This window comes from Enoplosus armatus, chromosome 10 (assembly GCF_043641665.1).
Source record: "Enoplosus armatus isolate fEnoArm2 chromosome 10, fEnoArm2.hap1, whole genome shotgun sequence".
In the NCBI taxonomy this organism is placed as follows: Eukaryota; Metazoa; Chordata; class Actinopteri; order Centrarchiformes; family Enoplosidae; genus Enoplosus; species Enoplosus armatus.
The window spans coordinates 4,747,712-4,770,747 of record NC_092189.1 but is presented as its reverse complement, the minus strand read 5'-3'; the positions used below and the strand labels follow the sequence as shown (position 1 = coordinate 4,770,747).

The 23,036-nt window shown below is 42.8% G+C and overlaps 1 protein-coding gene across 1 annotated transcript; it reads right to left on the bottom strand.

The window, feature by feature from the left end:
• Positions 1-4,929: 4,929 nt before the first annotated feature.
• On the bottom strand, positions 4,930-22,700 carry LOC139291645 (matrix-remodeling-associated protein 5). The gene is made up of 16 exons (XM_070913745.1): positions 22,614-22,700; positions 21,919-22,055; positions 17,934-18,063; positions 16,242-16,480; positions 15,751-15,902; positions 11,669-14,836; positions 11,212-11,462; positions 10,452-10,698; positions 10,157-10,357; positions 9,415-9,933; positions 9,088-9,259; positions 8,201-8,467; positions 7,952-8,078; positions 7,569-7,649; positions 6,010-7,156; positions 4,930-5,483 (listed from the first exon to the last, which is right to left on the bottom strand). Exons 1-16 carry the CDS (start codon positions 22,698-22,700, stop codon positions 4,930-4,932), a joined length of 7,479 nt encoding a protein of 2,492 aa, XP_070769846.1.
• Positions 22,701-23,036: the final 336 nt, after the last annotated feature.

Genomic DNA, 23,036 nt, shown 5'->3' with positions numbered 1-23,036 from the left:
TATGCCGGAGGAGGCGATGCGCAAATCGGTGTGCGTGTTGTGGAGAGGAGAGGGGGTGGACGGATGGATGTATGTATGAGTGAAGGGAGGGGAACGGAGGACGAAGGAAGGAGGAGACCAGAGATGCAACAACACCAACGATGCTCGCTTTCAGCAGCTGAGAGTGGCCTTAAAGGGAGAAGCCTTGTAAAAGACAGAGTGACAGAAGAGTCGCAAAGTAACTGCACTATTAGATTATTCTGTAGTGTTAACATGGACATGGTATTATAAAGTGCAATAGAGCTAGTGTTGCCTACCACAAGCTGCATAATACATACTGTAAGTTTATTTCCCCCATATAGAATATACTTGTGGTTGCAGATAATATATTAAAAAAACATTTCACCCAAATGTAGTTGTAAATATAAAATATAATATCTGATAATAAATCAGAATCAGAAATACTTTTATTTTTTATTTTTTTTAATAAAACCAATGTGATTGTGGCTATCAGTGAGAGAGAGAGAGAGAGAGAAAGTGAAACAGGTTTTCTCACACCATTTAGTCATGTGATCTGATCAGCTGGTCATATTATCACATTCCATAAACCAACATGGCCTTAGTGCAAGGGATTGCTGCCTCGCCAGATTCCAGACCTGATTACTTTGACCTTCAAGGCGCAAAGAATCACAAAAATACCAGGAATTCCCATTGAAATCAACATTAGTACAAAATCATGTATTACATTCCTTTAAATGAAACCATTTCAAAGGCTTTAAGTCAATGGAAAATACATAATGCTGTGTTTTACATATTGTCACAGCAGTCTCAGCTGAGGAGTTTCTGGCACAGCTATTGTCCATTCTTGCTTTTCCAGACCAACCAGTTGTTGTAATGCAGAATCAATACCAGCTGGGTATAAGCTAACGAGGAACAGCATGGGGCTAACACATGATATTCTGTTGGGTGCATTTTAAATTACATTGTTATTTCTAAGTCAAAGCTACGGGACAGCAGCGTTTGTTCTGATAGGGATTCAGTTTCTTGCTCAGAGGCTCCTCAGCAGGGAGAATGACGGCCAGTCTAAGTCGGCTCATGAATAATGTCTGCCACTCAAAGTCAGCTATAAACACAAGTTTTACTTTCGGATTTTTCAGATGGAATTTGTGGCATATTTGCAAATGTCTGGAGTCAAAAATCTGCATTATGAGTTATTATTGGTTATAAAAGCAACACAGAGTCATTCAATCTCCATCTTGACCAAGAGTCTACAGTCATGTTAGCCACTCTGTGAGGCTTTACTTGTCAGCATGCTCACAATGACATATTTGCTTGTTTAGCAGGTATCATTCTTACCATGTTTACCATTGTAGATGAGCATGTTACCACACTAACATGTGCTTATTAGCACTAAACACGCAGTAGCTAACAAATTAAAAATCTGACCTGATGATGATGCTAGATGAAAGATCAGGGGATGACCAAAATTATTACAATTCATCCTGAATTCGTCCTTGAATATCTGACCATGTGACTGCAGTTGTCATCCCAACGGTCACGCTTCTAGCATGTTTAAAAATAATACCACAACCGTAGCATTTGACAGCTTCCTTCCTTGCAGCTTTCTTCACAATCTCACCATTAGCAGGTTTCTCCCTGTGATCACTATCTAAGTAGCAAGCTTACAATTAGCTTCCGCTCTTTCAGTGGTGCCGATTCCATCCAATGTGTTCATTTCTGATCACTGGAGATAACTAAGATTTTCATGCGGAATCAGACAGCTTTTTCCATGTTTGAAATGCTGGTTTGGAGGCATGAAATGAAGTGCAAGAAAGAAAGGATAATAAGTGTCACTCACCGCATGAAACGTAGCTGTGTGTTTGAGCTGCTTTGCTTCCATTTTGATCAACAGCAACAGAAAAAAAAAACACCCTTGTGCACACATACAGAATGCACATGTACACACACTCCCTGTCTGTTGATATCAGACTGAAACGCAGACAGAAATACCAAACACTTTCCCCTCTCTAAGTCAATGTCTCTCTTACACACACACACACAGTAACACAGTTACACACACATATATACACAGGCACGCCACTCACTGTGTTGAACAATCCCTCACACACAGACACAATCTCTTCCTCACAGACATACACTCTCACACATAATCGCTTTCTCACACTCATGCACAACAAACACACACACACACACACACACACACACACACTCGCACTGTGTCAAACAATCCCAATGCTTGTGTCAGACAAAGCTCCCTTCTTCTTCAGTCAAAAGCCTGTTTGTCTGTAAGAAAAGCTCAGTGGCACATTCACATTCTGGTGAACACAAACCAACACTGGAATACAGCATGCATTTACATACATACACACATTTGGCTGCATGCATACACACCAAAACAATGTCCTGCTTCCACACTTTCAGATGTGGTTGTGGTACTTGAAACGTGTGCTTCATCTAATATAGCGTAAAATACAGCAGGCTGACTGGGAAAAGCATAGGGCAACAACTGAGATCACTCACCATCGTCCTCCTTTGACTATAACCACCTGAAACATTTTTCTTTTCTAGTTTGGGACCTTCTTAGCCGACTTAAACAAGTAATGGTCATGGCTGCTTAGCTGCCATCACGCAAGCTGATAAACTGACCCGACAACAGCTGCCACTCAAGCTTTAAGAGGAATATGAATGGATAGAAAAAAATGAAGAGATCAAGCCCGTATGTGTTGTACTTGAGTAAGAGTGAAGATAAAAACTAATATCTGTAAAAATCAATGTGCTGTATCCATGGATTTGTAAGAAGTCACTTGTCAATCTCACTTGTACCAAACACCTCTGAAACAGACATCCCAGACAGATATAGGGGAACGTCCTCTAAGCACGTAGCAGTATATCACCAATATCACCAACTTGTGCACACATTCATAAAAAACACAACATTCAGATGCAGAAGTGACTTGACTGTACTTTTGATTCTTTATGGCAGAAACGGGACCTCAAGACTGAGAGCAGCATATGATAAAAAAAAAAAACCCTAAACAAATCAAAGTTGATAACACGCAAGGCCTGGTCACACCAGGAAGTGGCAGAGCGAGTTGGTGAACTACTGTAGCAGGCGAGCTAACCACTAACACACTCACACTGCCGAGTTAGTGCTAGTCAGTCACAATAGCTCTCCAGCCTTCTATCTGTTTTCTCTGTACTATGCCGTTTACTCCCCCCTGGCATTTTGAGTACCATTGTACACCATTTTGTTCCAAAAAAAGCTGAGATTAATGTAAAATTTGGGAATACTGACGTCTGAATTAGGCAATGCTTTGTTGTCTTAACATAGCAAAAATGAGGCGTACTGATAAAAAAACAACAACAATACATACCTGTATGTTTTATTTTTTACTTATAAATTATAAAGGCTACTCACATATTTTGTTATGTGCACTTTTGTTTTGAATTGGTGTCCCTCAACTGTTAATAGCCACTGTAGTCTCACAACACAGCCATTGAACTATTTCTTTCGCACCATTGTTAACATGAATAAATGACATTGATACATACAGTAAATCATTCACTGATACACACTGTAGAGCATCAACAGGGGGTATTTATATCCTCATAGAAAAGACTCACTGTTCACTAAAGTTAAAAAAAATATGGCACTTTATAAGAATGAGTAGTTGATGATATACCCACGTGCGAGAATTGTGACACTCAACTACTCTTTACTGCTTTTGATGAATTGTAAGGTTGTGAAATGTTGCTATATTCGCTGTAGTTCACAGGTTAAGACTCTTATGTATATGGTACAGTATCTATCTTGTTATGTGAGCAATTGAATATTTGCCATGTACAGCTGAAATCACTGTAAATTGTTATTCTATCAGCACATAGACAATAATAATCATATAAGGGGTACACATTACAAATTACATTTACATATATCAATCCCAAGAGAGAAGAGTCTTAGGTTATTTCAGTCGCAGAAAAAAGTAGTGTCATGTTAAAATAAAACTGTACTGAGAGATAACATTTTACAAACTATAATGTTGTAGCCTGGAAACCAGACGAATCTGCGAGCTCATGTTTTATTTACTTTGGCAGATGCTTCTGGTCCCCCTCCCATTCAGACAGATTTCCGGCCGACCTGACCCGGGGCGGGCCAATCACAACCGTGTATCCAATATTGGGTGGGTTTGATGCGATGACTGACAGAGGAGTGCCGTTGAGGTATTTTCGTAAACAGCCACGATGGCTGCTGCTGATGTGGAACGTTCTGTTGAATCAGCTATCGCATCAGTATTAAACAAACTGGACGGTATATTTTCTCTGAAAGAAGAACACACAACTGCGCTTAAAGCTTTTGTTTATAAGAAAGACGTGTTTGCCGTACTTCTGACAGGACGCTCAGCGCTACGTCACACGTTTTGTCGCTCTGATTTGTTGTAGGTCTATCCAATTGCGTCCAGAGGCATTTTGGTCTGCGCCCGTTGATAAAGCCCCTTGGAAATCGAAAATGAACTGAGAAGTCCCAGACTAATTTGTATTTGCGAATTTGGTCTGGCGATGCCAGGCTAATAATGTTGTGTGAGGACTGTAAAATTACATCCAAAGGGTAAGGCTGGAAAGGCAAACCTTTGAGCGGACAAAACAGAGACTTTGAGAAGTGAAAATGCATTTTATGGTCCAAAATGTAGAATTAAAAGACTAATGCAACATTTGCCCCATAAACGCAGTTAAAAATCACAAAAGGTGAATGTTAACTGTGAAGTCCACATTTGAAACTTTTGTTCAGTGGAAACTTTGCAAGGTTTCTCAAGCCAAGCCACCAGTCAGGCAGTTTTAAGTCTCTCTCTCTCTCCAGAGTGTCTTTATATTCAAATCCTGATGGAAAAATCCTCATCCAGTCTTAATTCTGCTGTGTGATTTAACTGTCCCTCAGACCACTTGTAAGTACGTAGATTTAAAGTCTGTTCCGAGTGCATTTTTAGCGTTGCATTTGTAAATGCCAGAGTTCATGAGCATGGGATTCAGTATGACCAAACTGCCCTCCTCTGTCATGTGAATCCCTCCCTGTACTGTGAACCGGTTATGTGAAACCAGCGTTGTGCGTCCAGGCAACGTCCATGAAATATCCGGCTTAGGAATACCGGTTGCAACACAATTTAACGTCACTGGTGATCCCCGGTTGACTCTTGTAATTGAGGTCAGCGTATTGGTGATACGTGGTGGGAAAACCATCACTGCAACTGGGTAGGATAGTGTTGATGAGCCAAAGGAGTTGGAGGCTTTGCAGATGTATGTTCCTTTGTCAAAGGTGGCCACCCGGCTGAGTTGGAGGGTCCCATTGGCAAGAAAAGATACCCGGCCAATGGTTTGAGGTTTGTCCAAAACTAGACCATTAGGTAGAGTCCATGTGATTGACGCCTTTGGCCAGCCATCCACAGTGCAGGGCAAGTTGAGACTAAGGCCATAAGTGATCTTCATCCCACCTGGAAAAGTAAAATTATGAGTCAGTAAGTTGATTTCATTCAAAAATGATTGCTACAACAAAAGATGCAATTCAAGTGAGGCAATATAGGCAGATTTCCCATTGATTCTTCATATGCTTTTAGGGCGTTTTCAAACTTGTGTTACTTAGTCCAGCTGAATTAGACTCTGGTTTGTTTTCCCCCTCGGTACAATTCATTTGGGCAGATCTGAACACAGAAATAATACTGTCATACCTGTCTAATCAAATTATACCTGTCTCGGTCTGGTCACGAAATAATTCTGGAGCAGTTCATCCGCCCAAGACACATCTAATAATGAGCAGAGTGAATGTTCTCATGTGATGCGTTTTGGTGCATTTTAATTTTTGCCTGTGTGATAAGAAACCAAAGGGGAAAATGCAAAAAGTTAACCATCCACTGACTCAGACCACAGTAAAGAAACTATGGGTTTGAAAACGCCCTTAGTCACTTTATTGACCAAACTAAGGAGACTTCCGCTTCATTCATTTGAGATGCAAAAACATACCTGTAGATCCTCGGATCACTGGCTTTCTGCCCGCCTCCAGTGCATAACGTTTCTCCGCTTGTCCTGCCATATTTTTTGCTAGGCACCGGTAAACTCCCTTATCACTTGCAGTCGGTTGAGAGATCTGTAGAGTTCCATTACCCAGATGATGTGTGAAGCGTTGGAGTCTAACACCAGGTGTTAACAATGTCCCATTGGGTAGAACCCATGCAAACTCTGGGTTCGGCTTGCCACGAGCGGGGCACTCCAGGATCAGCGCCCCACTATCTTGCTTTATTGGTAAGATTTCAATATTAGGAACAGCAAAACTTGGTTTCTCGGCAAGTGATGCTACTTCTAATTCAACCAAGAGTGAGGCTTCACCCAGATTGTTTTTAGCCAGACACATGTACCTCCCTTCATCTGTTTTCCTCACCCCTCTCAGCTCCAGACTCCCGTTCCGGTGGACTTGGAAGCGACCGCCCAGGTAAGGTGATGGGAGCGAGTGGCCATATGGAGTTACCCACCAGACTCTTGGTTCGGGTTTCCCTACCACTCTGCAATCCAGTAGCGCTGTTTGGTAGGAAACAGCCAAAACCTTTGTGTTGCTATTCCCTTTCATGCCATTGACAAAGGGTTCCTGTGGTTCAACTTCAAGTTTCATGTTTTTAACGTCATCACCAGCAGAATTTCGTGCCACACAGGCATATTTCCCTTCGTCAGCCAGTATAACTTTTTTCACCACTAACATCCCATCATCCGTGATCTGAAATTTGTCTGATATCATCGATATCACATCATTTCTTGGTGAGATCCACATGATCTTTGGTGTAGGTTCACCTGTTGCCTGACAATTCAATTTAGCTGGTTCTCCTAACTTAGCTGTCACCAGTGATTGTGATTTGAATCTGATTTTTGGAGCATTCGGTCCCACTTTGACGCTCACTTTTCTTTCGTCTTTGCCAAGTTTGTTCTTGGCATAACAAGTGTAGTCACCCTCGTCTTTTTTGCCCATTTGCTGGAGAAGTAAAGTTCCATTTCCAAAAATAACATAGCGGCGGTTGCGAAGGCCGCTGTCGTCTGATTGAAGGGCGTTGTTGATTAAAGTTCCATCTGGGAGACTCCAGGAAACTTCTGGATCTGGGAGGCCTGTGGCAACACAGTCCACCTAACAAGGAAACAAAGGAGGGAGAATGAGTGGATGAGGTAGAAAGATAAGGATGAATGTAGGCTCATTTCTGAAAAGATCTTATTGATTAGGGGTGTTTTTTTAACTATTAAATGTTGTGCAATTTTTACTTTTGTCTTAATGATACTGTTGATGGTGCTGAAAGGGTGTAAGATTGATCTGATTTTAAAGTAACCAATCGCAGGGCTGATGACACATAGCGATTGACAACCAACAGACCAACTGCTTTAAGACACTTTTGGGAATGAGACCCTGATGTCTCATTATAAGTAAGTTATTATAAGTATTTGTATATAAATAAATTTAATAGTATAAATAGAAAATACTAGAAAACACAGGTGATATGGAAAGGCACCTACATTGTCTGACCCAGCCTATCCTATATAGTTACCTGGAAGTTTTCTCCAAAGGTGACCCTGGTCTGTGCAGTCCTCACGTGTTCAATTCTGGGAGGGGTCATTAACACCTCCACCTGATAAAGCAAATACATAAAGAACTTTTAATGTGAAACTGAAAGCCTTGAAAATACAGAGACAGACTTCAGTCTAGTATTGATAAAAAATCTTAACTGTGAGGACAGACCACATCTTTGATTCTTGATGGAAGATGTATAGACATGTTACACATCTTTGCAAGAGTGACTTTGATTTTCATTAACAAGAATTCTTAATGAACAAAAAGTGGTTGCAGCCAGAACCACTGAAATGAAGACTGATGGAAAAGAGTTGGCAGCTAAATGAACCTGCCTGAAGTCATTATCTGTCCTGTTCATACCTGGAAGAGCTCCATGTCCTCCCCATTGGGCCGCTGAAAGACACACAGATAATTTCCACCATCAAGCTCTGTTAGCTGTAGTATCCTCAGAGTCCCGTTACGGAAGACTTTAATTGGTCTCTCCGGACTGCAGGCAGATGGGGGAGGGGGATGAGTTTAGGTTCAAGTTTAATGGAAACAAAAACCTTTCAATGTATTAATAATTTGATCGGTATTGTGCTTATTCATGAATTTATAAAAGTAAGTTACCTGTATCTATGTTCCATTATAGTCTTAGAGGGTATTTGCCAGATGGTCCCTCTTGTGAATCCGGTAGACTCTGGACAGTGGAGGTAGACAGCAGAACCGTACATAGCTGAGACAGAGTGCTGACGGGATGGTGCACCATGGCGGTGGGTTGGAAGGATGGGAAGAGGAGGAGGAGGCTGGCGGGGGAAGGAGGGGGAATCTCCTGTCACCTCCAGCAGAACAGTTCTTTTGGCAATGCCCACAGCGTTAGAGGCCAAACACTCATACCTGTGGAAGGATTGATAGCAGCCTGGTGACTTTAGTCTAAGAGCTCAGATTATATATTTTTCTATATTTTTTATTACATAAGAACATTTTAAATGGCCTGATTACTTTGACCTGCATTGTAAATTTGTATTGCTTGGGACATACTGTATATACTGTGCTTTGCCTGATGGGACACAATATTTGACTTGACTAAATATTGTATACAACACCTCTACTGTCCTTAGCTATTACTGCATGCCATTCAAAGTCAGATGTTGAAAATGTGCAGTTGGTCCCAATTACAAGTGAGTAAGACATGCTGGTAGCTTTCTGATGCTGAAGGGAATTAGGCCATTAGTTTTGCATTGGACTATTTAAAATTTTGGCCTGATGATGACGCTAGATGGCTTTGGGGATCACTAAAGAAAGTAGGATTCATTCTCTAGGGACCATAAATGTATGTACAAAATTTCATGGCATCCCATCCTACCCTAAAATTCAGTCTGAACCAAAACTGGACTGACCGACCTACCTTGGCTTGTGATACAGAAAGTACACATATTCAACCAGACATTTAACCAGTGTATATAGACAGGAAGACTGAATCATGAAAATAGACAGAAAAGAAATGCACGTCATACCTCCCAGCGTCAGCTGGCGAAACATTCTTCACATACAGTGTACCATTGGGGAAGACAAACAGCCTGCGTCCAAGAAACTGTGATGGTTTAACATGGACACCTGCTGGGAGCATCCATTTCATAGTGGGCACTGGTTCGCCCTTCACAGAGCAGTGGACATACACACTCCTGCCTGGTTAAATGTGATTTTATTAGTTTAGATTACTCATTGTGACATTGCAAACATTTTATTGTCTTTGCTTAACAGCCATATCATGTGGAAAACTACTTGTAATAGGAAGTTTGAGGATGTTTTTGTTTGCATGACTTTAAATGTCTGTACTATACCTGGCTGAATGATCACAGTATCCATTGCTCCTTCACTGATGCTTGGAGGCAGAGCCGCCACATGGAGATGATAAGTGATTGTATCAGCACCTGCTGCGTTGCTTGCAATACATTTATAGTCCCCTTTGCTGGAGAAATTGGGAGAGTGAATTTGCAGGGTTCCATTTTGAAGCAGAGACATTGGAAAAGGGAGAGTGTGAACAGTCCCGACTTCACGCACAAACGTCCTGTCTGGAAGAATCCAGGAGATTTGGGCAGGTGGTTTTCCCGAAGCAAGGCAGTCAAGAGACACACTTTTCCCTATATACACTGCTATCTCTGTAGACTTGGGTGGCTGGATCTTGGGTGCCTCAGTCTGGACAGCTAAGGTAATGACCATGCGATCTGATCCAAACCTGTTCTGGGCTGCACAGAGGTACTGGCCTCGATCTTGAAGCTGGATGTTTTTAATGACAAAAGTTCCATTTCTGAAGACTTCAAAACGGGGACCGTGCTTTGTGTTGGCTGGGATGGTGGCACCTGAGAAGGGAACAGAAAGGATAAGGAGACAGTGATGAGGGAGAGATTTAAATTCAGATTCTCATGAATCTGTCTCTGGCGTTCCCCAGTGATAGTATCAAAACAGACACAGTGGCAGGCAGATCTGACCCAGGGCCAATGAGATGAAAGAGCTGTCCATTTTTCTATGTTCTGTAATTTGCTTTTTGTCGTAATTCCTTCCCTTTCCCTCTTTATCCCTTACCTGTGGAGACTTTGGTCCATGCGATGTTGGGTTCAGGATTCCCTGTTGCTTTGCAGGGCAGGAACACGTCACTCTCCGCCAGGACTGACACACTAGCTGTGCTTACAGTGGTAATACGGGGCTTCATCCCACCACTTTCAGCTCCCAACACCCATGGGAAAGGAGGTGCAGCTGTGGGCCGCCGAGAGCTGATTCGTCCTGCTACAAGCAAAAAATAATATAATAATCATCAAAAATATATTACTAATTTTCCATTATAAATCCATTGCCTTCATATTTTTAATAATGCGCCTACCTCCAACAGGCCACCGACCTCCATACAGAACCCCAGGGGTGGTGGGGTGGTAAGGACGAGGGGTTGGGATGAAACCAGAGAATGATGATGATGAAGGTTTAGCAGGTTTCGTAGGGCGCAGGGTGTAAATGTAAGAAGCAGTGGGCGCTGGTGGTTTCTGTGTGATGGGGGATGGAGGATTGTGGTAGCTAGTGCGAGGTTTGGGTGTCACCATCCTCCCTAGCTGAGCGATGCGATCGAGCTGCGCCTGGAAAAATCAAAATGAAAATGATCAGTTATTATAGTATTAAACCATTTACCTGGAATTAAATCCCCTTTCTCTGAGAGCTGAATCATCATTGCCATCATTAGTGATTGTGTCGCTAGCAAAGCCAAGTTCAAATAAAAAACGAATTGCCACTTTTCCCGTGGCCATTTGGCGCTGAGCATTCAGCGTACAGTGAGTTAATCAGATGTTGTTTGATCACAGAAGATGCCTGCTACTGCTGAAAAATTGGTTAATGAAAGCAGCTCACCTCAACCTTACTAAAGTGTAACACCAAAACAATGAGCTCAAATAAGATAAAAAGCTTTATGCAGCTACAGCTAGCAGCTGGGGAGCATGTTGTTTTAAAAAGAGGAGTAGAACTGACTGACATCACCCTCTGTCACACCAACTGACCAATTACCCTTTCTAATCCAACACCTTAAACAGCTGTGCTGTAATACCAAAAATCTCTTGGTCTCACTCTAGTGCACTGTGGACGCCAATGGACCAAACCTGTCTGTATCTGTTCCTCAGCCTTGATAGAAACTGTTGATCTCTGGTTTTGGTCCTGCCATCCGCATGATGATGTGACACGTGGGGATTGGAGGGTGTGAATCTGGAGTTTCCTGTTGTTACAGAAAGTGTAGGTGTGGGCTTCACTGTTTCGGCTGTGATCTCTGGTCGATTGGTGACAACCAGGCCTTGAGCCCAGGGGTGGGGGAGGGGCCAGGGTCGGTGCGTGGGCACAGGGTGTGACCCAGGACCTAGGAACAAACATTTGTATCAAAATACATGATGCATTCCACCAAGCCAACGTAATATTGCCCTTTTTGAGTATATTAGCTTGTCGAGTCAGTATAATAGTCTTGTTCTTTACCCTCCTACACGTTCTATTAATCACATTTGGTCATCACACCTAATTTCAAAACAGAGGTTAATAAGGAAACCCCTACACGGTAGCTTTATTTACCTTGCCGTGGATGAGGAAATGACCTTTGACCTGGCCAGGAAGGGTAGAAGGGGTAGTAATTATGACGATGGTATGAAGGCCAGCGGGAGGTTGGAGGGACTCTGGGAGGCTGTAAATGCCTGCCTGGATTCACTTCACTTTGTCTTCCCGTATTTCTGTCTTGGTTTGTCTGTGTTGTCCTTGAAGTAGTAGTTTGCCCTCCTCCCTGTTTGTTCTGATGGAGCCACGGGTGAACTGGCTCCATTATTGGGTAACTGTGATCTGTGATCTCAGGCTTCGCTTTTGGCTTGTTTACTTCTTTATCCTCTTTCTGTGTGACCTCTTCTCTTGTTCTGCCTCTTGTTGAATGTGAGGTCATGACCTTGGAAGATGAAGTTCTTGCTTGCGTTGGTGTATTTTGTTCTAGTGAAGGTTGAGTGTTATGTCTTGGTCTATTTTGTGTTGTTAACCGGATGCTGTCCTGCGTATTGTTGCTCTGTGTAACCCACTCCTTTTCTGTGTCTATTTGGTGTTTTTCATGCCCTCCCATTGCTGTTATTACCTTCCTCTCACTCTCTCCTGCAAGATTTTTATTGTCTCTGCCCTTTTCTTCAATTTGCGTTCTGGTCTCAACTCTCTCTCTCTCCCTCTCCCTCTCTTCAACAGTCGCCTCAGTCGGATGAGGGGTGCTATCTAGCTTTGGAGGGGCAATCATCTTTGGATTAGGTAAATTATGTCTACCTGGAGATCTACCTACATTGGGATCTTGTTCTCTAGCTGACGCAAATGTGGTAGGGCTACTGTCAAGATCGTTAGTGGTATGAGAGGTTTCACTGCTTAAATCTTCCTTGGCATCTGAACTATCACTATCCTTGTAATTATATTCCTCATTGTATTCGTTTTCATCTTCCTCTGTCTGATACTCAGCAGATAAGGTCTCACGGTCTTCCACTGTGGTTGGAACAGGTGTTGTAGTAGTGGTAGTGGTAGTAGTAGTAGTAGTAGTAGTCGTAGTAGTAGTTGTAGTTGTGGTCATTGTCGTTGTTGGTGTGGTGGTTGTTGTTGGGGGAACAGTGGTTTGGGGCTTGTTTGATGAATGGTAGAATGGGTGTACGTGTGGATGGACCCTTCTCATTGGGGGTTTTCTACGTCTATAAGGTGGCCTTCTCCTGTTTGACCGACCAGGGACAAGGTTGTAGTTCCTTCTCCCCTCTCCAGATTGCTTATTTTCTGACTGATCAACTGGCTGAGGAGTTCCAACAGCAGGAGGATCTGTGATCGCTTCTGCTTTTTCTGTGATCCCACTAACATGGTGTGGGGTTGATTTTGTACTTCTGGGAAACTGAGGTTGTAAAACCTGTGGCAGACTTTCTGAGGTTTCAGAGTCTTTTCCATTATCTCCTTCCTTCTCTGTGGAATAGGCTTCAGTCTTAGCTTTTGTATTGATGGGGAAATTTGTTGCCTCTATCCTAATTTCAGGACTGGTAGTAGTAGGGGGTACGTTGTTTGCGGTATAAGCAATTGTAGTGGCAGTTGTAGTAGTAGGTTTGGAGGTACTTGTTTGAACAGTTACAGTTCTGGGCTCTGGTAGTGACTGCTCTGTGGGCAGAGCAACACTTGGTTTAGCCTTAGCTTTAGCTAATATCTCTTCCCAACGATTTGGATCTAATTCCTTAACAGATTTATTGGGTTTTCTCTTTGAATCTTTAATTCTTATCCTTTTTGAAAACCCATTAGGATTCCTTTGCTGTGTTCCCACCTTCTTAGGGAATTGCGTAGCAAAATGACGAATAATTTCCTGGTAATCTCCACCTGAACCCTCTCCTTCCTCCATGCCAACTGGCAAGATCTGCTGTTCTCTCTCTGTCTGTACTTTGGACCTATCAGAGACCTCTTTTCCTGTGACCTCCACCATGTGTGACAACATGTCAACTCCATACAGATTTGAGGCCAAGCAGCTGTATTCTCCTGCATCTTCTTGTGTCAACTTCTTTACCACCAGAGTCCCATTTTCCATCACTTCTGCTCGTCTTGTCTGTTGCGTAGGGAGAAGAATTTGGTTTTTGGGTAGGTACCACATAGTTTGACTGGGCTGAACTGAGGTGACCTCACAAGGAAGATAAAAAGAGTGTCCCTTTTCAACTACAATTTTCTGACCATTGAAAGCAGTGGGGCCGAGTGAACGTTCCTTGATGGTGAGCCTCAAAGGCATCAAGTCCACACCAGCTTTGGTTCTGACAATACAGTGGTAAAGGCCTGAGTCAGACAGTGTGGCATTCAAAATCACAAGTTCTCCTCTTTCAGAAATTTCAATTTTATCAGTTGCATCTTCCACAATGGACAAATCTGGACGCATCCACTCCACTTTCACGTCCGGATCTGAAGTGACAACACTGCACTTAAAGTGAACCTTTGAACCCTCAAGAGCAGTCTGAACCCGCCCTGCATTCCCTCTGCGAATTAGAGCCCAGGACGTGGTGAGGTCATTGTCATCGTCCTGCCTTCTATGGCTGTTGATGTGCTTGGTGATCATAGTAGTGAAATCCATCACCAGTTTCTTCGTCGTTGTCTGCTGTCTGTTGAGCCTCATAGTGACTCTGGGTTGGAGCAGCCACGAGGGTTCGGCTACCAAATACCCTTTTAAATCTGTGAAATACGGTGAATTTTCATTTATGGCTTGGGCATATTGATAGGTTACTCTGCTTGCATTTCCTCTCAGTTGACCTCTCTCCAAGATAGCAGGGCTTTCATAATAATATGCCACCAATTGCCACAGATTTTGTAACGTCTCCCGATCAATCTCACACTCAAGGACAGTCACCAGTGATACATTGACAGACATCTCCCCAGGTGAAAGTGGATTTACTGTCCAAGTCATGGGTGAACTGTCTCCAGGGTGGCGCACGTCACATGCCAGATGAGCACTGTTTGCATGGCTGTCGGAGAGAACGAAGGTCAGATGGCCTAAAGGCTTTTCAAAGTCACGGGTGTACGGGAGGTCAGGCTCTGCTTCAGATTCAGCCCACACAGGATTGTCCCACTGTTTTAGGGGGGAGCGAAGAGCTGGTCGTTCACAGGTAAGCTTGTCTGGAGTCAGTCCCAGCAAAAGGGTCCCATTCAGCGGTTGAGGAGAGGAACACTGGGGGCAAGTCTCACTGGAGCCACGTTCCTTCTTGCACTTTATTACACCTGGGGAGACAGAGGGGGAGAGAAGAGAGGGAGGGATAAAGAAGAGAAGGAACAAGGAACAACAAGGAATTGGGAAAGACGAAGGAGGAGAAAGGGTGAGAGGGAAGGGGCAGTTAGGGAGATGTAGGTAAAGACACAGTAATGGAAAAAGTAAGGAATTAAGTGGGGGGGGGTGAAAAATAAAACATGAATCTGAGATTATAGTGGTTTAAGAAAATGCAGGTACAATATTAACTCATAGGATTTTGACTTCAGTGAACGTTCATTCATCCACCAGTAAAGTGCTGGCAGTCACAGACCACTATTTTCAGATGAAGCAGTCCATAAACATCATGATATATTATCAATCGTTCTGTTGATACTAGCATATGGGACTGGTTAAACATGTTTTTGTGAAAAGTTAACAGAGCAATCACAAATGAGACAAAGCACATGTGTCATGAAAAGCATTGAATGAGAAAGAAGGGTGAAGCAAAAGTAAACAATTTAATCAGTTTTATAGGCTACATGCGGATCAAATACAGTCAGATAATTAAGAGTAGCTGTGTCGTGCAGAAGTTGGATGGCAGACATGCAACATTTTCTGCCAGTACTATGTTACTTCTGGTCTTTGCAGGAGCCAATCAGTCATGTTGGTCAGCGTCTTGCTCTACATATCCACTGATGTTGTGACAGATATTGTTCCTTCAAGCGGCTATAATCAATGTTTTTTAAATAACAATGTATCAAGTGAAATGTGAAAACAATGTGAACGCTTGTAGCGATAAACCTTCAGGGAATTATCATCCCTGAAGCTCCCCTTCGGTTCTACAGAGTGTTTTAGATTATTTTAGCTCATTGTTTTAGTTTTAAGGGTCAGACCTTTCCTGTTTTAGTTCACTCCGATTGGGGTATTCATATTCACATGTCCTTACCTTCATGAGTGGAGCTCCATTCTACCAACCAGTGGAGTTGACAGTCACAGGTCCAGGGATTACCATGTAGGGAGAGGACCTCAAGCCTGGGAGCTGTTTTAAGTGCTGCGGCAGGGAGCTGCTCCAACAGATTGTCTGACAGGTGTAAGTGTCTGAGACAAAAACATTGTATAATTTCCTTCATTTATTGGTCTGTAGGGTTACAGGGAGATGGGGCATATCCTTGAATGCATTGTGCAGGAGCCAGGGAAACAAATATACTTATAAGTATGAAATACAGGTATAGAAATTGAATTCCTATAAGCAATTTGGGGTATCTATGCCTCTTTTAACTGGAGGGAACTATTGTCAAGTTTTATATATCTACCCCCATTAAACAAATATAAATAGTAGAATTTAAAGGTACAATTTCTATGACCTGAACAGTTTTTAAAAGGTGGTTTCCAGTTTCCAAAAACAAGAGAAATATCCACTGTCTTTTTATTTCTTACTTGAGTCCAGAGGTCCAAAAGCTTCCCAGTAGTGACACCGTTATGAAGGTATGAGGGTGGATCTCTTTGAGAAGGTTCCCCTCCAGCTGCAGGAGTTTTAGGGAGGTCAGGCCAGAGAAGGAGTATGGCTCTATAAAGTCAATGAGGTTGTGGTCCAGATGGAGACGGATCAAACCAACAAGGCCCTCAAACAGACCAGTGTTCACCGATGTTAGCTTGTTGTAACTCAACTTCAAGATCTGGAAAAAAGAATTAGTGTTATATTGACATTTATTGAACATTAAAACTAAATTATGGCAATTATTAAACTAGGGGACAGAAGGAGTCAAACTCAGCCCTGATATGCAATTGGACTAATATAAGTCGACATTCAGCAGCCTTTTAGCTCTGGTTAAGTCCACCAACTCCTGACAAAAAAAAATATTGTCACCTTTAGCTTTTTAGATGCTTTAAACATAATTCAGCCACTTGATTATTTTGTCTCTTTGCTTTTACATGTTAGGTAGTGGTAGTGTACAACGGCGTGTTTGCTGGAAATGGCTGCCCCAGTTTTATCTGAGGGGAATTTGGTGACACTGAACCATACAGTCGATGTGTGAACAGGGAATGATGAGCTAAAAGTGGCTAATAGATGTGCAGAGCTGCAGATAAGGCAGCACTTTCTCATTGGGTTGGGCAGCATGAACCATTCAGTCTTAGTTCAGTTTCATACTGTGTTACTGAGTTACTTTATTAAAGGTGCACTTGGTGAGATTTTCATTCAGAAACCTAGCCTTAAACTTTATAAGTCTACATTACAAATTAGGGCTGCAACAGAAAAGAGCATCCTCAATTATTTGAGATTAGAGGTCTTTGGGAACAACTGTTCCTACAATAACTCAAGGACTCAACCCAAACCAAATTAAGTCTTGATGTAATTGATTCTGATGTATTGGCATGGATCTTTAGTCTGTTTAAAATGCAAATTTAGGTTCCGATTGGACCCATATGGGCCCAACAAGACTCACTGCATTTTAAGTCAAGCAATCAAAGCGCAATTAATTGCTGGCTTAAATGTGGTTTAGGTAGGGGGAGATTTGATTTGGCCCTGTTGGAACATACATTGTGCGTTCTTCCGGTGTTAGCCAGTCCCAGTGCGGCTCACTACTTTTAGATATGCTTTGACACATATCATTTTCTCTTTGTTGTGTGTGCCTGCTCCACAGAAGAAAATACATGTCACTCTTAAAAGAGAGCAACATCGTTTGAGTTATGTAATGGAGAAGTGAGCTTGAAACAAAATTTAGTTTCCACCTATGGCCTATCATTTAGTGCCAGACATGGAGAAGTTAACAGATGCAAACAATAAAGAGGGTTTGCCACAAATTGAAGACACCACATCAGCAACCATGCATATGAAACCACTTTCTCTTGACTTCAGTGTGTTGGAACCATTGGACCTGACATGTGGAGAAACCATAGGTTCTTGCAGACTGAAGTCCAATTAAGTCCAAGTTATGTGACTTAAGAATTAAGTTTGATATTGGTGTTCAACTGAGTTCTCAGTCAGGAGAAAGCTGAGCTTATTTTTTCACCACAAACTAGTAAAAAATTAGAAACCTGATTTTGAAGACACATTTAGAGTAGTATTAGTATTAGTTAAGATAGCCCAACACACACACTCACACACACACACACACACACAAACTGTACCTGCAGTGATCTCAGGCTGTAAAACGCCCCAGGGTGGACTGTGCTAATGTCGTTGCCATGCAACATGAGCATTTCCAGTTGCCGTAGTGACCTGAATTCTGACCCCTCCACCTCCGTCAGGCTGTTGTAACTGTTAGAAAGAGAAAATAAACAGGACCAGTTAGTGGGATGAAAGAGTAACAGAGGGTCATGATGTGGGTGAGAAGGATAGGAAACTAAAAGTGAGTGGGCAGTGTTTGCATGTGTGTCTGGGCAATGTGACCTTCCAAATGAAGGGGGGAAAGATAACTGGAGAGAGTGGATGGAAAGAAGAAAAGAGGGATGACAGAGAGACCTCAGTCAACCTTTGACCCACAATTATTTCCTCATTCTTAAAACGTCCATGTGGAAGGCAAAGGAAACATATCGGCATCGGCCCAGCATACATTTAGAAATTCCGCATAGACTGGGCCTTTTTATATTAATTTTCTCTTGTAAACAACATCAACATAACTCCTTCAAGCCGCAGGCGTCTATGCGCATAGGGCGGTGCATAACTACAACAGCATTCAAAATACAAAGAACTATCGAAAGGTTCAGGTTTCAGTAAATTACAGCAGACATCAAACTGACTGCCAAGTGCAGTGTAGAGGAGTAGAAGACAGACTCAAAGACATTATTCATCAGGGGAACACAACAGAGCATGTTGTCTATTGGCATGAGCAGACATCATTTGACAGATTTCAGAGTGTGAGAGTTTAGTCAGGCCTTCCAACACCGGGAATCAGCAGAGCGTTGTCTGACAGAGCCACTATCCTGTAGTGAGTTCCTAAACTGAAAAACATGCAACATTCCCGAGGAGCAGTTACCCCTACCCAATTGAACACATATGGGAGATTCTGCGTTTTTTCCCACTGCCATCAATAAAACAGCCAGCTCACAATATATCATCAGTGGCCACTTTCATCCAGAGTGTCTTTCTTTACCATGATGCACATATTTGTAGAGTAGGTTTCCCCATTGGGAACTGAACTTCGAACCCTGGCAGTGTAAGAGCTTTGCTGTTATACCAGAACGAAAGCTGTTTCAGCATTCCTTCAGCATAGAGGGTCTCCCGAGCATTCGCCGAGAACATTTCAAGGCACGCTGAAGCTGGTATACCTCCATGCAGTGACATGTCAAGCAGCTTTGCTGGGCAAGGCTTAGTAATTATACTTCTTTATTAGACAGCAATAATAGAGAGATGACAGGAAATGACGGAAAGAGAGATTAGGAACAACGTGCCACAAAGAACCCCGGCTGGATGTGAAATGGGGACACTGCGGTTGGCGTTTTTAACCCCTAAGCCACGGTGGTTCCCCAAACCTGTTTTGTTGTTGCCAAGCTTTTCGACACTAAATCAATAGGTAGACATTCTCAGTCACAGAATGTAGCATGATATGAATACAACTGCCTGACTGACCCCTCTCCAAGATCTCGGTGTCGCTTCTTTGCAGTCTCTACTCAGTTAATCACACAGATGGCTTTCGGACAATCTCAGCTCGAAGCCATTCATGGTGGTGCACTCGACTGTACACACAAAAAGTGGTGGAAGTGGTTGTTTTATGCACACGGGGGGCATGCTTTTCTGCTTTCTTATTTCGCAAAGTTCCATAATGGGCCATAATTCATCATTACTGTGATAGAGAGAGCAGATGGAGAAATAGCTGAATCACTATGCCAGGCTCTAGGTATGACGAACTGCTGGCTGTCAGAAATCAACACCCATCTCCTCACAACCATAAATCCTTGTGCACTGGGGTTGTTTCCCGTAGGTGGTCCATACCACCCTCCACACCACTCATTGAACAATCGGTGCACAACAGTTCCCTTGAAAGAGGATGGATGCCTGCATTTATCAGAGCAGTTTCCTTTTGAAATTTCAAATTGCATTGCTCTAAACCCAAACTAAAGGAAAACAGGCACCAGAGTGTAAATAAAACATTACAAACATGCCTGGTGTGAACATATACCAACAGTTTTGCATTAGAGACTAAATCCCCCTGGTCTGCACCCCAGTTACCAGGGTGGTCTAATGTTCTAAGAGAGCCTCCTAAAGGTTTGGTCCCCTTCCACATGTCTGCTGTCCTAAAGTGTCCTTGAGAAATGACCTTTATTCCCATTAGAACAGACAAAGAATCAATAGCAAATCAAAATGCAAAAGTGCAACATCAAACAGTTCCCTGCAGTGAAGTCATTTGCATAAGTGGTAAACTGACAGCAGTGTGTGAGCAGTTTTGCTCACCCCCCCTTAGTTATTGTTGCTAGGCCTGTCAAGCTGTCTGTTCTCAATGTTGTTTACATTGATGAAGGTGACAGATTTACCACTCAATTTTTGTTTCCTAATTTTTGAAACAATGGGTCCTTCATTTCAGACAAATGCAGCCTTCTCATTTCTAACAGCCGACTGAAGCAGCAATTATCACTGGCAGCTCTAGCTAGGTAGCTAAATAACCCAACGTTAGGTTTTAGACTAACCATCATGTTTGGCAAATGGTACGCTATCTTGGATAACAAGTTTGTCTCAACGTCCCCAAATCTAATAAAGAGCACGACAGAGCTGCTAATCTGACTTTACACTCTGATTTACTGGCATCCAGGACCGGCTCCCCAACAGTGGAGGGAATACTACACAGTGGATGTGCTATTGTTAAGGATTTATTTCTCATAAAAAATAAGATAAAGTAATATAAAGAAACAATATAGTATGAAATGCTCTTTGGCCTTGGAAGTAACACGGGCTCAGGTTACTGCTGTTGATAGTCGGCTATATATTTATGTGTGCTGTATATTCTTTAGGAGTATTTCCACCCTGCAACGTGTCTTTACTCTTTAAACAGTAGAAGACATCTAGCACTTTATTCAGTTTGACCTGAAGGGGGTGGCGTAATTTAATATCAATATAAAACTTGCCGTTGCCAAACCCTTTCCGACAGAGTCCCTGTAGTGTCATGCTGGCTGTGTGAAACAGCACATGCATTTTGTTTTGGTTTGAGACCAAGATTATGTGGAATGCGCTGATAGCTCCCACAGTATTGTTCCCACAGTACATGAGCGCATATGGAGACACTTTACCTCCTGTGGACTGTAGCTTTTGTGACCATTTACCTACTGAAATGCTCTATCACATCAAAGCATTATATCCAGTAGTGAAGAGCTGAGCACAAACGTAATGCTCCTGAAATGCAGCGATAGCTGTTCCCACAATAGAGCCCCAACATGCGAATGGGAAGCCTCCTGTGAACAATAGTGTAGCTCTGGCTGCTGCTCGCCAAGTAGTTTGCCATGTAAATATGTATTGTTTGGAGCCAATTATTAGACGAGGCAATTTGTTATATACAACACAGTGGCTGGCTATTTCTCTGCTGGGCTGGAGGTTCAGTGAGAGCCCAGTCCACAATACAAACACCCACATGGAAGTGATTAGGAGATTTATCCCCTCCGGAGTCAGTTCAGCACCACATGCTGGTGCTAAGCCCTTATCATCTGGGTTTAAAGCAGATGTTGTCAAAATAAAAGCACCATAGGCTATGTGCTGATAATTTCACTGATGGGACTGCTGTCTCTTGGTGTAAAACTGGCTTCTTTTATTCTAAAGGAAGGTTGACATATGATAAACCGATGGCAAGCAGCAATATGTTTTTATGATCCTGGCCCCTAAGGCAAGAGAGTAATTTCTCTGTTGGATCCATGGCATAAAAAGTGATCTTATAAAAACAGTCAAGAAGCTATCTTGCCAACCAAAAAGCACTTGCCTCAGCATTTTGCCTTGTGAGTTATTAGAGGCAGTGTTGTGAGCAGTGCCATTTGTTGGCTAAAGAAAACGCTTCTCTGACAAATCACCTGCACCACATTCCATACTATTTCCTGTAGAGTGTTTAGTTTTCTTCCCCATGGGCTGGCATTGATAACAATGGCTCAATGCTTCTGTGCGCATGTGTGTTTATGCATGGTGATTGAGTCTTACCCCAGGTTGAGCCTCTCTGTGTCTTTAGGAAAGGTTTTTGGTACGGCGGTGAGGTGTCTGAACGTACAGTGGACCTCTTTAACGCCTGGACAGCTGCAGCTCCGTGGGCACGATGGGATGGCATGTATGGGGGAGATCTGCAGAGAGGAGAGGAGGTACGCAGGAAGAAAGGGCCGATAATATGGGAGGAAAGGGTAAAGGAATAAAAGAAGGAGGGGGCAGAGAAGATAAAGAGAAGAGAAGGAGAAGCAAACAGATGAGTTCAGACCTGCGTTGGCACTGACGGTTTGGAAAGAAATCAATACTAAGTGGAGTAAATAGACTTGAGGCTTACATAAAATAGAGTGTGCACTAGGTGGTTAACATTGTGCCCAATTCCATCAAGCATTGTACGCATCTGAGAGCCAACATTTAGAAAAACTGTATTTTTAGGAAATCAGTCTATATACTTATACTTCTATCCTTATGTTGTGTATTTCACCCTACGTCAGCCTCAACTTTAGCAAACGTAATCATGGCTACAACTAGAAACTGAGTGGTTTCCCAATTAATCAGCGCCCACAGCACAACAACATTTTCCCATTGCCTTCACAGCCAGGTTTTGTAGATCGAGTGTCACGTTGTAAGTGACCTTTGTCAGTCAAGCAACCCCTGGCTCCCATGAGAAGTTGAGAGCTTCTGCAATGAAGATTTACCGTTTGCCATAGCAGTGATGTGAAGAGCAGGGGAAACCACGCTGCAGCCAACCTGCAGAAGGTGTTGGCGCACCGCCACAGCGCCATGACCGGATGGCTGTCTGACCGCTCACGTCATTAATACACCTGCAGGAAGGGAGGAAGGGGTTTTGATGCAAAGATTTATGTCGACAAAAACTAAACATTATAAACTGATGACTCAGTGTAGTGATATTGCTGTTGATCCATGTGTGCAGCAGACGATGAAGGTAGAGGAAGTGACCCACTGGCGACCTGCGCAAGGTGTACTCTACTGCACCTTTTTCCCCATTGCACAATGGGATATATATGATGAATTATAATTTGGTTGATTTGGTTGGTATTCATAAAAGAATATCCAGATAACCACATGATGTCCCGGGCACATTCATCTACAGAACACGA

Coding starts and splice junctions, on each gene's coding strand:
- LOC139291645 (XM_070913745.1), bottom strand. CDS start 22,700: ATGGCGCTGTGGCGGTGCGCCAACACCTTCTGCAGGTTGGCTGCAGCG. Junction 18,064..21,918: donor ACAGAGAGGCTCAACCTGGG/GTAAGACTCAAT, acceptor TCTTTCTAACAG/TTACAACAGCCTGACGGAGG. Junction 10,699..11,211: donor TGAGGAACAGATACAGACAG/GTTTGGTCCATT, acceptor TGATTTTTCCAG/GCGCAGCTCGATCGCATCGC.